This window comes from Lissotriton vulgaris, chromosome 7 (assembly GCF_964263255.1).
Source record: "Lissotriton vulgaris chromosome 7, aLisVul1.2, whole genome shotgun sequence".
Lineage (NCBI taxonomy): Eukaryota > Metazoa > Chordata > Amphibia > Caudata > Salamandridae > Lissotriton > Lissotriton vulgaris.
This window is the reverse complement of record NC_141695.1, coordinates 335,579,092-335,591,557: the sequence shown is the minus strand read 5'-3', so window position 1 is coordinate 335,591,557 and position 12,466 is coordinate 335,579,092. Positions and strand designations below refer to the sequence as shown.

Sequence of the window (12,466 nt, the reverse complement as noted above, 5' to 3'; positions counted from 1 at the left end):
ACCCGCAACAAAATGGTTCTGCATAAAGGAACAAGTTAGAAAAGAAAAAACAAATATTTTCCTATGTGCGGCTGTTCCATCAAACTATTACCCCATGCATATACTTAATGTTATGCTTGATTGCTGTATGCAGGACTGTTTCTACCATACTGGGTTGGGCTGCCTCCACTCCTATTAAATACAGAAAGCTGCCACCACTTGTACTCAACTCTGGGTTGCGCCAATCTCTTACTTCTATGGACTGCCTAATATCTTGCTACATTGGCCTGCCACCACTGCTAGTTACATATTTTGGTCTAAATATTGGATTTGAAATAATATGTGGGCTAAGTGGTAGGGGGTAATTATAAAAATGAATAGAAGGCTACCATGTAAATACATATGACATGCAAAGTCCCACTGATAAATTTTCACAAGATGCTGGTTCTTCATGAGAGCTAAGGCCAGATGTACAAAATCATGTGTCTGTGATTTCCGAATAACAAATTTTAGCGATTCGCTATTAGGAAATCACAAACTGCTATGTACAACAGTGAGTTTCATTCACAGTGGGTAGCAAATGGACCTGCCTCGTCAATATTCATGAGGCAGGTCGCAATTTGCCACCCATTGTGAATGACTCCTAATCATGGGGATGATGGCCTGCTGGGGTCAGCAGACCGCCATATTGATGAATGCTTTTTAAATAAAGCAATTTTTTTTTGTAATGTAGTCAGTTTTTCTTATAGCCCGTATTCCTTATAGGAAAACAGGATGCATAAAAAAAATTAAAATGAAAAGCAGCCTTCTAATTTTTTAGGTCTCGCCTAGGCAGCGTGCATGCGCTGCTCCAGGAGGGCCTTTAGCCATCGGTCTTCACTTTTCAAGCACTGCACTCGTGCTTCTGGCGGCATCAACATTGCAGGAGCGAGCAGCGGTGCGCCACAAGCACGAGTGCAGTGCTTGAAAAGTGAAGACTAATTTTTAATGTGGTGGATTGCTTTTTGACTCACTGCCATCTAGTGGTCACTGCCATGAATAGACGGTGAAGAAAGTGAAGACTGCTTGTTGATGGGGGTCATTTTATCCCTGCTTTTTTGTGTGTGCAAAGCGGTGATCGGTATTTGTATCTGCGCTTCCGCAGCGGAAGTTTGCTGAAGGCTGCACTCAACCCTTGCTTCTCATTTTGAAGGTCGTTGTGTTGAAATCTGCTCCGTATCTGGAGAGAGGTCTTCTCGGTATTTGAAGAGCGGTTTCTGGAAAGCTTGTCATTTTTGCTGTATCATAAAGGAAGCTTGCACTGTCACTTGCAACCTTTAAAAAATTAATTAATAGCGCAGAACATTTTTAGCCCTCCAGCCCCGCCCTCCATCGAATAGCTGGATAGAATAACCCTTGTGGGTCCCTGTGTATTGCAGTTTGCATTCTAGTGTTGCAGGTTAATTTCCTTGCTTGGCAAACTTATTACAAACTAGCAGCCCGCCCCAGCGTTGCCTGGGGCAGAAAGAGGCTGGGGGCAGTACACCCGCTCCCGCCCGACCCCTTCCCGCACCGACTCCCTCCCGCCCCGACTCACTCGCGCCCCCCTCCCACCCAGACTCACTCGCGCCCCCTCCCGCCTAGACTCACTCGCGCCCCCCCCCGCCCCACTCACTCACTCGCGCCCCCCTCCCGCCCGACTCACTCGCGCCCCCCTCCCGCCTCGACTCACTCGCGCTCCGACATTTGCATCACACAGTCTCACTTTCCCTTTCCTTACCTGTGCCGCCGCTCCTCACTGCACAGCCGCTCGTCACTGCACCGCCCTCCTCCTTCGTCATCACGCACGTCGCGGAGCGGCCAGCGCTAGGCCCCGGCCGGCGCTACTTTCAGGGGTCTACTTTGTTTACAAACTTAATTTTTTTTATTTACTTTTTTTTTTTAATTTATATAGCCAATGTCCATCTGCACACCCTGACATTTTCATAGATGTATCGGGTGTGTAGATTGGCGCTGTGGTACCCGAGTTTACCTGGCCAAAAGGTGCAAGTTCTCTCTTTATAATAGTAGTATAGATATGGTAAACAGCATACGTTCTTAACAATGGGATACATTATAGGTTAAACATTCCGCCCCCTCTTCTTATGTCTACTGCACAACCAAACGCATAGTTTCAAGTGCTATGAGTTCAACCCTCAGCCGTTGGCATGAGTGCAAATACCATAGAAAAGAATTATTTTTTAACCTACTGCTATTAGCTGAATGGACTCGATAGTGGTTTGGTATAGGTAGCCTGGCGCCACTTAAAAAATGTCACAGTGTGGTTGGTGCTAAGCTATTAGACGGGGCTACAAGGTAAAGGGAACCACTATTCCCCCCAAAGTTGGCTACTGCCTCAGAACTACAACACTCCTTAGCACATGTAAAATTACAATATAGCTTATATATGCCAGTGTTTCAACCATTTGTCACAATATAGTAGAGATGAGTTCTTGTCCTTGTAATTCAGTTTCAAATGTATTCTTGTTCGCTGGAAACTCACAAAGCCGACACGTGTTTCGTCGTTAAATGGGAATGTAACACACGACTTTTTCAAGGCTGTACAGATTAAAAAGAAAAAACATTTCGCAATATGTATTTATACTGCTATTTGGTCTTGGTTTAAAAGAATATATATGACATCACTACTTCTTGTGTTAAAGAAGTTGCCCACACCGTGATCTAATAACATAGTATAGTGACCAATGCGAGCGGTGGTGATACAGGTATAAAGTAGAAAACGTGTCCTGTGACATAATATAGGTGTAACACAGAATGTACCTCTGAGAAATTCAGACGGTCTATGAGCCTATTATGAGATGGAGAGACCAAGTGCCATTTATTTATCCTATTCGGATGTGCAAAGGTGATGGTGTCGTCACGATTACAGAAAAAGGGTGGTGTAGCAAGACAAAAATTCATGCGTGGATAATTTAGTTACACGTATTCGAAAGTTGTTGAATACCTATATCACCACCGCTCGCATTGGTCACTATACTATGTTATTAGATCACGGTGTGGGCAACTTCTTTAACACAAGAAGTAGTGATGTCATATATATTCTTTTAAACCAAGACCAAATAGCAGTACAAATACATATTGCGAAATGTTTTTTCTTTTCAATCTGTACAGCCTTGAAAAAGTCATGGGTTACATCACCATTTAACGACGAAATACGTGTTGGCTGTGTGAGAGTTTCCAGTGAACGTGAATAAATTTGAAACTGAATTACAAGGACAAGAACTCATCTCTACTATATTGTGACAATTGGTGGAAACACTGGCATATATAAGCTATATTGTAATTTTACGTGTGCTAAGGAGTGTTGCAGTACTGCTATTAGCTGACTGGATGCATCTTTCTTCCTCCAACTGAATGCGTGCATGAGGGGCTATTCCGCATCTCCCTGTTAGCTTCTTGTTTTTTAATGTCCGACTTTACAACACATTAATGTAATACGAAGATTCACATTGTTGTAACTTTACTATAAATTTATTGTTGCAAAGGATATCCTTTCATGAAAGAATCTTCCTGAGCCAACACATCAATTTTCGCTTTCAATACATTGCGATCCATATTGATGACTGTAGCTGGACTTTCCTTTTTGAGGACTCACAGGTGGATGGACCAGGAAGAAATAAGTTGGATTTGATTTCTCAAAACCTTTTCTAATACGTCTGTCCTGTTGAAGTGTGTAGTTTAGTTTGCAATGTGGGAGCGCACATAGTGCAATGTTTTCTACAACTCAAGAACGTTCAGTGAAAGTACACGGCAAGGCTAAGATGTAGCCACATAAAAGGAGTCCGGTTTCCCACTATTGAGATTTTCTTCTGCAAGCCAAACGTAATCTCTCTGTTAAGACTTAGCCACCAGAGCTGCAGGAATGGACAGAAGCAGCACCTTGAGGAAAGAAAAGTCCTTAGGTAAATACCAATACCAGACCTTCGGGAAGTGGTACTGCCCATCTTGGGTGACCAGAATAAACAAACATTTGCAATGCAATATTTCTCGCAATTGCGAGATTTTTTGCTATCGGCATTGTAAATGACAATGCCTTGTATTTATGTGTTTTTAAAAAACCTGCAATACTAAAAGACATTGTCATTACAATACCAATAGGTCAAAGTTTAAAAAATGCAAGACCTATTGCATTGCAAATGCTTGTTAAATGTAGGCAGAGGTCCATGGGACCACTGCCTGCTCTTTAAAACTGTTGGCCCCCACATTCACAACGGGAAAAGGGGTCCCTTGGGGACCGCATGCTGTTCACGAATGGGTTACTACCAATTTCAAGTTGATTGTAACTGCAAATAATTTGCTATTTCATTTCTGCCCGCAAAACATTCTTGCATACCGCCACAATTCGGTATTAGGAAGGGACGCCATAAACACGCCCCTTCCTAACACCGAATCGCAAAACCTATATGCGATTCGATAATTGCTTAATGAATAACAAATAGGGGTTAGTACATTTAAAATTATTTTTTTCTGGGCTAATCGGCCGTTTGCAAGCAGAAAAAAACTTTCTACATCTGGCCCCTGGTCTCAGAAATTAGATGAGAGGGAGAAAGTTACAAAAGCTAGGACTTTCTGCTGCAGTATTCTAACCTCACCAGTCTGACACTTCTTGTATGGCACCAATTGTATCACTGCTTACATCCCCTATTCCGCTACCCTGGGCTGTCAATACCCTTGTCCTCTACGTTAAACCACCACCTAAATTCCTATTTTCCCTATATTGAGCCTGATCATACTCTCAGTTTTTGACATGCGGCTGCCAACACTCACTTGCGAGTGTTGAGCTGCTTAAACACCCAAGTCTCATATATTTGACACTGCACATTTACCTCTCGGCAAGAGCATAGATTTCAACAGGTTATTAAAACACTTCCAAATGACTGGTATGCTTCTAAAAACATCCAAATACTGGACATGGCAGGGAGTGGCAGTCCACGGCAGTGCACACTTGCATTCACCAGATACCCACCTCAGCTTTCAGCTCTTCACAGACGGCTGCATATTTACTGATGTGGCAATCAAGGCTGATCACGTTACTCTTCAACTGGAAAGATATGAGAGGTAAAGATTTGAGAGATTGAAGGTAAAGAATGAAAAGCAGGGCGTTAAAATACAACCTAGGGAATCCATAGTGAATGATCAAAAGGCTGTGTACCAAATGTCCATCACAGAATATGGGAAACAGAAAGAACAGTTTATTAAACAACAGTATATATGTCACCACCACACACGTTTCAAAACGGCCAATACCAAAACACAAATTCAAAAGGAGTCCAGCAAAGCACTAACTTTAATAGAAGTCCCTTCATTACAGAAGAATAGACATTTCCAAAGAGTGGCATGTGCTAGAGGATCATTAACAAGTGGGGGAAAGGCCAATGTAAATATAAGGCTGTCCTCATGTGTCAAGAGGAAGCACCACAGAAGGGAACCTATTTATAAGAAATGGAGCACTTGTAAACACATCAATATGGCATTGGTCTGGGTTGAGCACATTCACCTGGCAATGTCTTTAGCAGAAAGCCAGTGAATGATATTGAGCCAAATATAAAGATATAGCTGGACCATTGGGAGAACTAATTGATAAAGCGCTGCTGATGGCAATCAAATAATACAGCAGTATGATCTGTGTGAGTGTAAGCTTGGGAGCTCAGATAACATTTGATAACACTCACCGAGAGTTTGATCTCTTTGGCTCGGTTGGCATACTTCAGTGTGTTGTAGGTATCATCGTAGCTGAGGTGGGATGGGCTGATCGCTGCAATCATCACAGTGCGACAGTTTCCCCCGATGGAATCCTTTAGTAAACGAGTCAGCTTACTGTCCCGGTAAGGAATGTGTGGCTTTTTAGTCTATAAAGACAGGGTAGTTATCATCCTAAATACTGTTGTAATCTTAGTGACTGGAGTTAAGGTGGTTAAAACATGACCAAATGGCACCAAAGCAGTATAGGAAAAGTGCAATAGAGAGATAGCACAGGTACCTGTGAATATGGAGTAAGAGATAAAAATAAAGGCAGTAAAAATTCAAAAGTGAATGTAATGCTGAATGTGTGCGTCTTTAGTATCACGTCTTACGCGGTATCAGAATAATGGCATGAACTCGAGGCTTTCTGCACATAATGTACATGTGAGACTTGGCCCTTTCCCCCAAAAAAATTCGCCTTTTATTTCCCTTTTAAAACAGAATGCCCTCATGGTAACAACAATGTATAGGCCTTGTGTAGTGAGGAAAGCCCTGTGTACTGTGAAACTGATGTTAAGATGCAGGTGTCTTATACCCCTAACATGGCTGCCACTGACCACTGCTGCTGCAGTGTGGTGTAGTGGGCGCATTCTAGTGGCCAGGGCCTGGCTGGAACCCTCCAAACAATGTATCAACTTAGCCTGCCAGCCTGCCCACAGGTAGAATGGTGGAACCTACTGGAAGCCTCTGGAACCTTCTGGAAGAGGTGAGGTGACACCAACTGCCACTACCAACTGTCAACTGGCAGTATATAAGGAAAGGGAGGGAGACTTTCCTGTCAGAGTGACTGAGGGGAGACCTGGGGGAGGAACCTACGCAGGAGTTTAGGCTGAGGGTCCTAGCCAGGGACTATGATACTGGAAGTGACAGGGCTTGGAGTGCTGCCTTACAAGTATTGAGGACTCCTGTAAATCCCCCCTGACCTAGCCCAGCGGAAGGGAACCCCCAGGGACCACTTGAAGGGATTGGCTGAGGAGAATTTTATTGACAGCCAGCAACTTAACCCCCCCTTCAAGGAACCAAGAAACTAAGCCTCTATTTACAAGGGCGCAAGAAACATCACGCAAAGAAGAAACCAAAACACCACAGGACGCTTGAGGAACCCACCAGGTATTGGCGCTGTGTCGCTCCCTGTGCCCCCTGACGCCACCTGGGGTCCCTGCGTTAACATGCCACTGCTGTGTGGCTTGTCCTGTGAGCTGCCTTTATTTTAAATCCACTATGGATGAAGCGCTGTATCAGAGACTGCCTGTCCTGTCAAGCTGCTTGTAAAGCGCTGTGAACTGTTGCCCCTGAGAAGCGCTCACCTGCTGTGAGGTACTTGCCCCTGAGGAGCGCTATACATGTCTCCCAAGCGCTATTGTAGGGACTGCCCAGCGCTGCAATCTGACAGAGCTGCTGTAAATGCCCCTCTGAGGAGTGTTGGACCCCGGCATCCTGCTATCTGAGGAAGTGCTATATTTTGCCCTCAGGCGCTGTCAGTATTCAGCGCCCTTCTGCCTGCCATTGGGTCGCCCCCAAAGCGTCGAGAAGTGCCCCTCAGGCGCGACCTGTACCGAGCGCTAAGAGCGCTGCCAAGCGCTTACCTGTAGCGCCTAGCGATGTGTTGAAATTGCCCGGGCGGCCCTCGGTGCCAGGAGAGGGCCGCCGTCACATCTGAGAGCCGTGGTCACCGCCGCAGCCCGGCCGTGGAGTGAGGAGTTTCCCCGGCGGCCCCCGGTGTGAGGAGAGGGCCGCCGCTACAATTCTCAGGGCCGCGCGAGGCCTGAAGCCTTCATCACCCCTGTCACGTGGCGGTGGACGCCGGCCGCGTCACCGGCCGCGCCCCCGTCATTGCTGCCTGTCTGCCGGCTGAGAGGGAGGCCTACACGCCCCCGCAAGCTGCGCGGCTGCGGGCGCGCCTCCCCTCTACCACTCGTGAGCGGTCCTGGGCCCCGTGCTGCTCGGGAGGCCCAGGAACCAGAAAACACACTGCCGGAGGGCACCGCGGAGAGTCGGAGCCCTCCCCCTACCCTGGAAATCTCCGCAAGGGCTCCCTGAGGAGCCGAAGAAAAAGGTAATCCGGGGAGGTGGGCGGAAGGCCAGAGAAGGCCCCGAGTTCGCCCCTCCTCGGGGAAAATTGTTGCTGGGCCCTGTTGGCCCTAATTAGCCATCAAGGACCCCAGTCTGGACATTTGCTCCGAGATAAGACTGTGGTTGGGCCCTAGTTAACCCCTTCAGGTATTGGAACGGGGCTAGGGTCCTAAAAGACACGTGGGGGATCCAGTAACATGAAGTTAACCCTTATCTGGGGTATAGGTTTATGCCATGCTCAGTTTAAGCCTAATGCAGAGCTTATTGAGTCTGATGGGAAATTTGATGCTGAGTAATTTCTGAAGGAAGGGCGTACAAGGAAATGTTTTATAGGCATAGCCAAAGTTATAAGAGTAAAGAAATGCTTATTCTTGATCTCTAAGGAAGTGTTCTTCCCTCCTGCCTAATGGGTTGGTTATAACTTCTTACTGAAATGTTGTTTCCGCTACATGAATTATTGCCAATCTTTAATGAGCTGTTGCCTGGTTTACAGTAAGCTGTTTTACTGCTGCCCTATTGAAATGCAGCCTGAATTCTAAAAGGACAGGCCTGCCTAGGGTTGATTCTTGAAATGTGTCTTCTTGTTTTGAAGGGAAATTTATTTGTAATGAAATGTTTTACATTGACTTTTCAGGAAGTCTTTCCCCTGCGTAAGGAGAATGATAACTTTGACCTACAGTCAGTTATGATACATCATTTATTTAAGAGATGTTTTACTCCTAATATGGGAGAAGAGTTATGCACAGCTAATGTTGCCTCTAATATGATGTTTCATATTTAAGGAAATGTTTGACCTACACTTAACAAATTGTTTATTCCTACAGCGGGAAGAGGTTACTTCATGAATGAAATGTTAATGCATAACTAATGGGAAGGTTTTTCTTTAAACTGTTGAACTGCCTAATGCTTATTCTTACTAGGAGTGTTACCTAGAAGGGTTATTCCTGATTAAGGCAACAGTTAAACCTGCACAAGGGGATATTTATTTATTTTGCAATGTTTTCTCCTAGTTAGTGCTGGCTAATGCAAGGGTTATCTGGGCCCAGTGAGAAGTTCTCCAAAAGGGATGCCCATCCTTGCTATATGGAATATTTATTCTTAGTAAAATGTTTTCGCCTCTTTAGTGCTGCATATATTTACTGAAACCTACAGTTATTTATTCCCCTATTTGGGTTTGGTGAAACATGGGTGAAATACCCGCAGGAACAAATGCAATGTCATTTGGTTGTTTCTTTAATGTGTTTTTACAGGTGCTGTCAAGAAGCAAGGCGAAGGACAGGCCTGTGTTCCACTAAAAATGTATTTAACTATTTATTGATCCAATATTTAATATTTATTGCAGAACGGATATTTATTCATCCAATATTGATTGCAAGTTTTGAGACATATGTATTTTAAATGAATTTATGATTTCCCTGATCCTGCTCTATCTATCTATCTATCTATCTGATTATTTATCTTAATACAAATCACTTGTTTTTATACAAGCTCTGGAGTGGAGTCATTTATTGCGTGCCCAGGTTTCTGTCTCAGTGTGAGTGTGTGCTGCATGATCGCTTAACACATGTGCTTTTGGATGCCTACCCGCTTGTGTCATGCTACCCTAGGGGACTGGTGACCCCAGTTCCAACAGTACATATCTAAATATGCAGTGAAACATAAAAAAGCAACTACCTCTAGCATTCATAGAAGCCTTCAACAAGGGCACAATGACACAAACATCTGTGGAGTGGAATAATCAGGCTATGTGACTAGCATGTCTGGCAAAGGACTCCCTTTGTATATATTGGTCTCTTTCCACAACTCTTGGGAGAATGAATGAATGAATTCTTTATTTGGAGGTTAATAAAAACCAATACAAAAACCACCAATATATATTAACTCCTGGGAGATCTTGATCTCACGTCTGTATAATGTCCAGAACAGCCCAAAAGATGAGGAATTAGATAAAGAGGTCGCCTTACCTTGGCATCAGCTAGGGCATTAATAACATTGATGAGTGCCAGAAGAGATCGGTTAATGTTGGCACCTTCCCGCTGACGATCTCCCTTGGCATTGGTGGAGGAGGCTCGCTCAGATCCAGCTAGGTCAATGAGGCTCATCTTAGCCACCCGCAGGTCCCGGTTAATGCCAGCTGCCCTATCCTGCTGCTTCACGTATATCTGCAGAAAAGCAAAGTTGCAATTGAGAATCTACATAGAACAAACCCCAATGAAGGATTCAAGAATTTGAACTCCTGCGGATCTGCAGTGAATGGCCAGATCCAATATTCAGTGCAAAAGTAGTAAGCAGCAAGTGGCCAGACATATTGGTTACACTAGTTATCACTAAAGTGTTTATATTTACATATGGGTCTTAATAAACCTTTTTTACTACAGTAATCTGAATCCTTCTTGGATTCAATAGGCAATTTCCCTATATGTGCTGGAATGTTGTAACCAGAAATCCAACAGACATCTACCTTCCTTTGAATCAGGAATCTTTAATAAAGTCCCATTTTACACTGAGATTCTGCAATTTGTATAGCATTTACTCTTTCAGTAGTTAACAGCCATGCACAGATTCTGCCTAGAAGTACATCAAATATTTCTAAAAACAGAAAATGTGTTCTATAAATCTTTTGTCCTCAAAAGTCACATGGAAGCCGCCCCATGATGCTTTTGGTTGGAACACTCACCTGAAATACAGCATGCGATCGCGAAGAAGTAGCGTTAGCATCAGTGGGATGCTGAGTACGGTTCTTATTCCCATTGGCCAACATCTGCAGCAGCTGTTCAGCAGACTCGGGCTAAAAGTAAACAGATCAGCATTGACAGCAGCTATACAGTTCTCTGAGGAGGCTAAATGAGCATCTGAGATGTGTCGGGAAATTTCACTGTGAGCAAAGCCCTGCTATGTGTCAAAAGAAGGTCTGTAATTTGCCAATCCTTAAGCCTCAACTATCCTTCCAATCGTTACAAGACCTCAACCACTGCAGAGATGTTTTGATCTATACAAAAATAAGAAGGTCACATGATAGAATGAGCATATGAAACGCTGATGGGGGTCAAATCATAGACAATAACATCGTGTTCTTCTAAGAAATAAATCACTGACCTGGCATTTAAAGATCCTGCCATGTGCTGTACGACCAAGATGCCATGAAGACTCAGCTCGTACCAGAGACGTAGAGCTCCCTTGAAACAATCCATGAACCCACTCTAGCCTGCTTCTTGCAGTACCACATGGAAGTGGTGTTGTCCGTGAGGATCTGCACCCTTCCCCTTTGATAGACAGGAGGAAGGCTTGTAGTGCCAAGCAAATAGCCTGCAAATCCAACAGATCTGCCAAAGATCCAACAGATCTGCCAAAGACCAAAGTACTCTGATCTCCACCTCTCCCTGGTGGCCTCCCCTATTTATGTGTTTTATGATATAGGTGGACTATTCAAAGACTCACATCAAGAATTGACAACAGCGCAATTGATTAAGCAGCTTTGTCTTTTTAAACAATACTAAAGACTGGTCCCCAGAGACTAGAGGTATGTGTGTTACCTATGCCATCGATATGTCTAAAGTTATGGATACATTTTTAATATGATACTGGTCACTTTAGTTGGAAGTGATATCAGCAAAGACCATAAACACATGAGAGGATGCAATTAGTTTACAAAAAGTAGCTGTGTTTTTTTAGGTGTAACATGTTATTCCATTCTATATCAATGGTTCCATATATATGATAAATGATATGTAATGTTTTTTAGATACCTAGACCGAATTGTTTTTACCTATAAAGCACTTAACGTCAGTATTAGTAGTGAGCCTGTATATTTAGCATTTTTAATACATGTATCTTTCCTGTAGAGAAAACCGTACTGAAGAAGGTGTCACAACCTCACAAGCACCGAAACGCTGCGTCCTTATTGGTTTTTCTACGAATGAATTGTATATTGTGTTGTTCATGTATTGTGTATAGGGCTAAGCCTTGTTTTGTAATAATAATTTATTTTATTATTTTAAGAATTTGTAAAGCGCGGCTGTCACCATTGCAGGCATCCTGGCGCTAGCAGAACCCAAATAGAGGCAGAACATCAACAATTCCGGGGGAAAAAGGCTAGCCAGGGAAAAGCCAGGTTTTCACCTTTTTCCTAAACTGCAGAAGTTCGTTGGTGGCCCTGATCTCGATGGGGAGAGAGTTCCAGAGTCTGGCGGCAGTCACCTGGAAGGATCTACCACCAGCTCGGACCTTCCTAAATCTGGGAACGACTATCAGATGAGCGAAGCTGTCTGGTAGGGGCATACCAAACAAACTTGGATCTTAGAGGGGCTGGGCCGCACCCGTGGAGAGCCCTAAAAACTATACAGAGGGCCTTAAATTGGATCCTCTGTCTAAGAGGAAGCCAGTGTAGTTTTGCCAGGGCAGCAGGTCCATGAATATCTGATGTTTTTTAATAAGAGCCATGTTTCTTTTGTATTGAAATTTACAGTGCTCCCCTGACGTTTTGTGGATTTTTTATTATAATGTGATATTTTGTTTTGTATTGGGATTCGTTCTGCTACTCAACCTGGGTTGTTATTTTACTCATTCCTAGGTAACTGTTACCTACCGCCTCCTATATGTTTACTATAGCAGACGGTAGTGGTTTAATAGTGAT

The 12,466-nt window shown here is 43.9% G+C and overlaps 1 protein-coding gene across 4 annotated transcripts in view; it reads right to left on the bottom strand.

Moving 5' to 3' along the window:
• Positions 1 to 12,466, bottom strand: part of LOC147701515 (kinesin-like protein KIF18B) — a 373,257-nt gene that overhangs the window by 261,424 nt on the left and 99,367 nt on the right. For all 4 annotated transcript variants that reach the window (XM_086930193.1, XM_086930194.1, XM_086930195.1 and 1 more), the window contains exons 5-8: positions 10,511 to 10,621; positions 9,798 to 9,995; positions 5,691 to 5,867; positions 4,985 to 5,059 (exon numbers count right to left, since the gene is read on the bottom strand). In XM_086930193.1, coding sequence (XP_086786319.1) covers positions 4,985 to 5,059; positions 5,691 to 5,867; positions 9,798 to 9,995; positions 10,511 to 10,621 — 561 coding nt within the window. The remainder of the gene's footprint in view (positions 1 to 4,984; positions 5,060 to 5,690; positions 5,868 to 9,797; positions 9,996 to 10,510; positions 10,622 to 12,466) is intronic.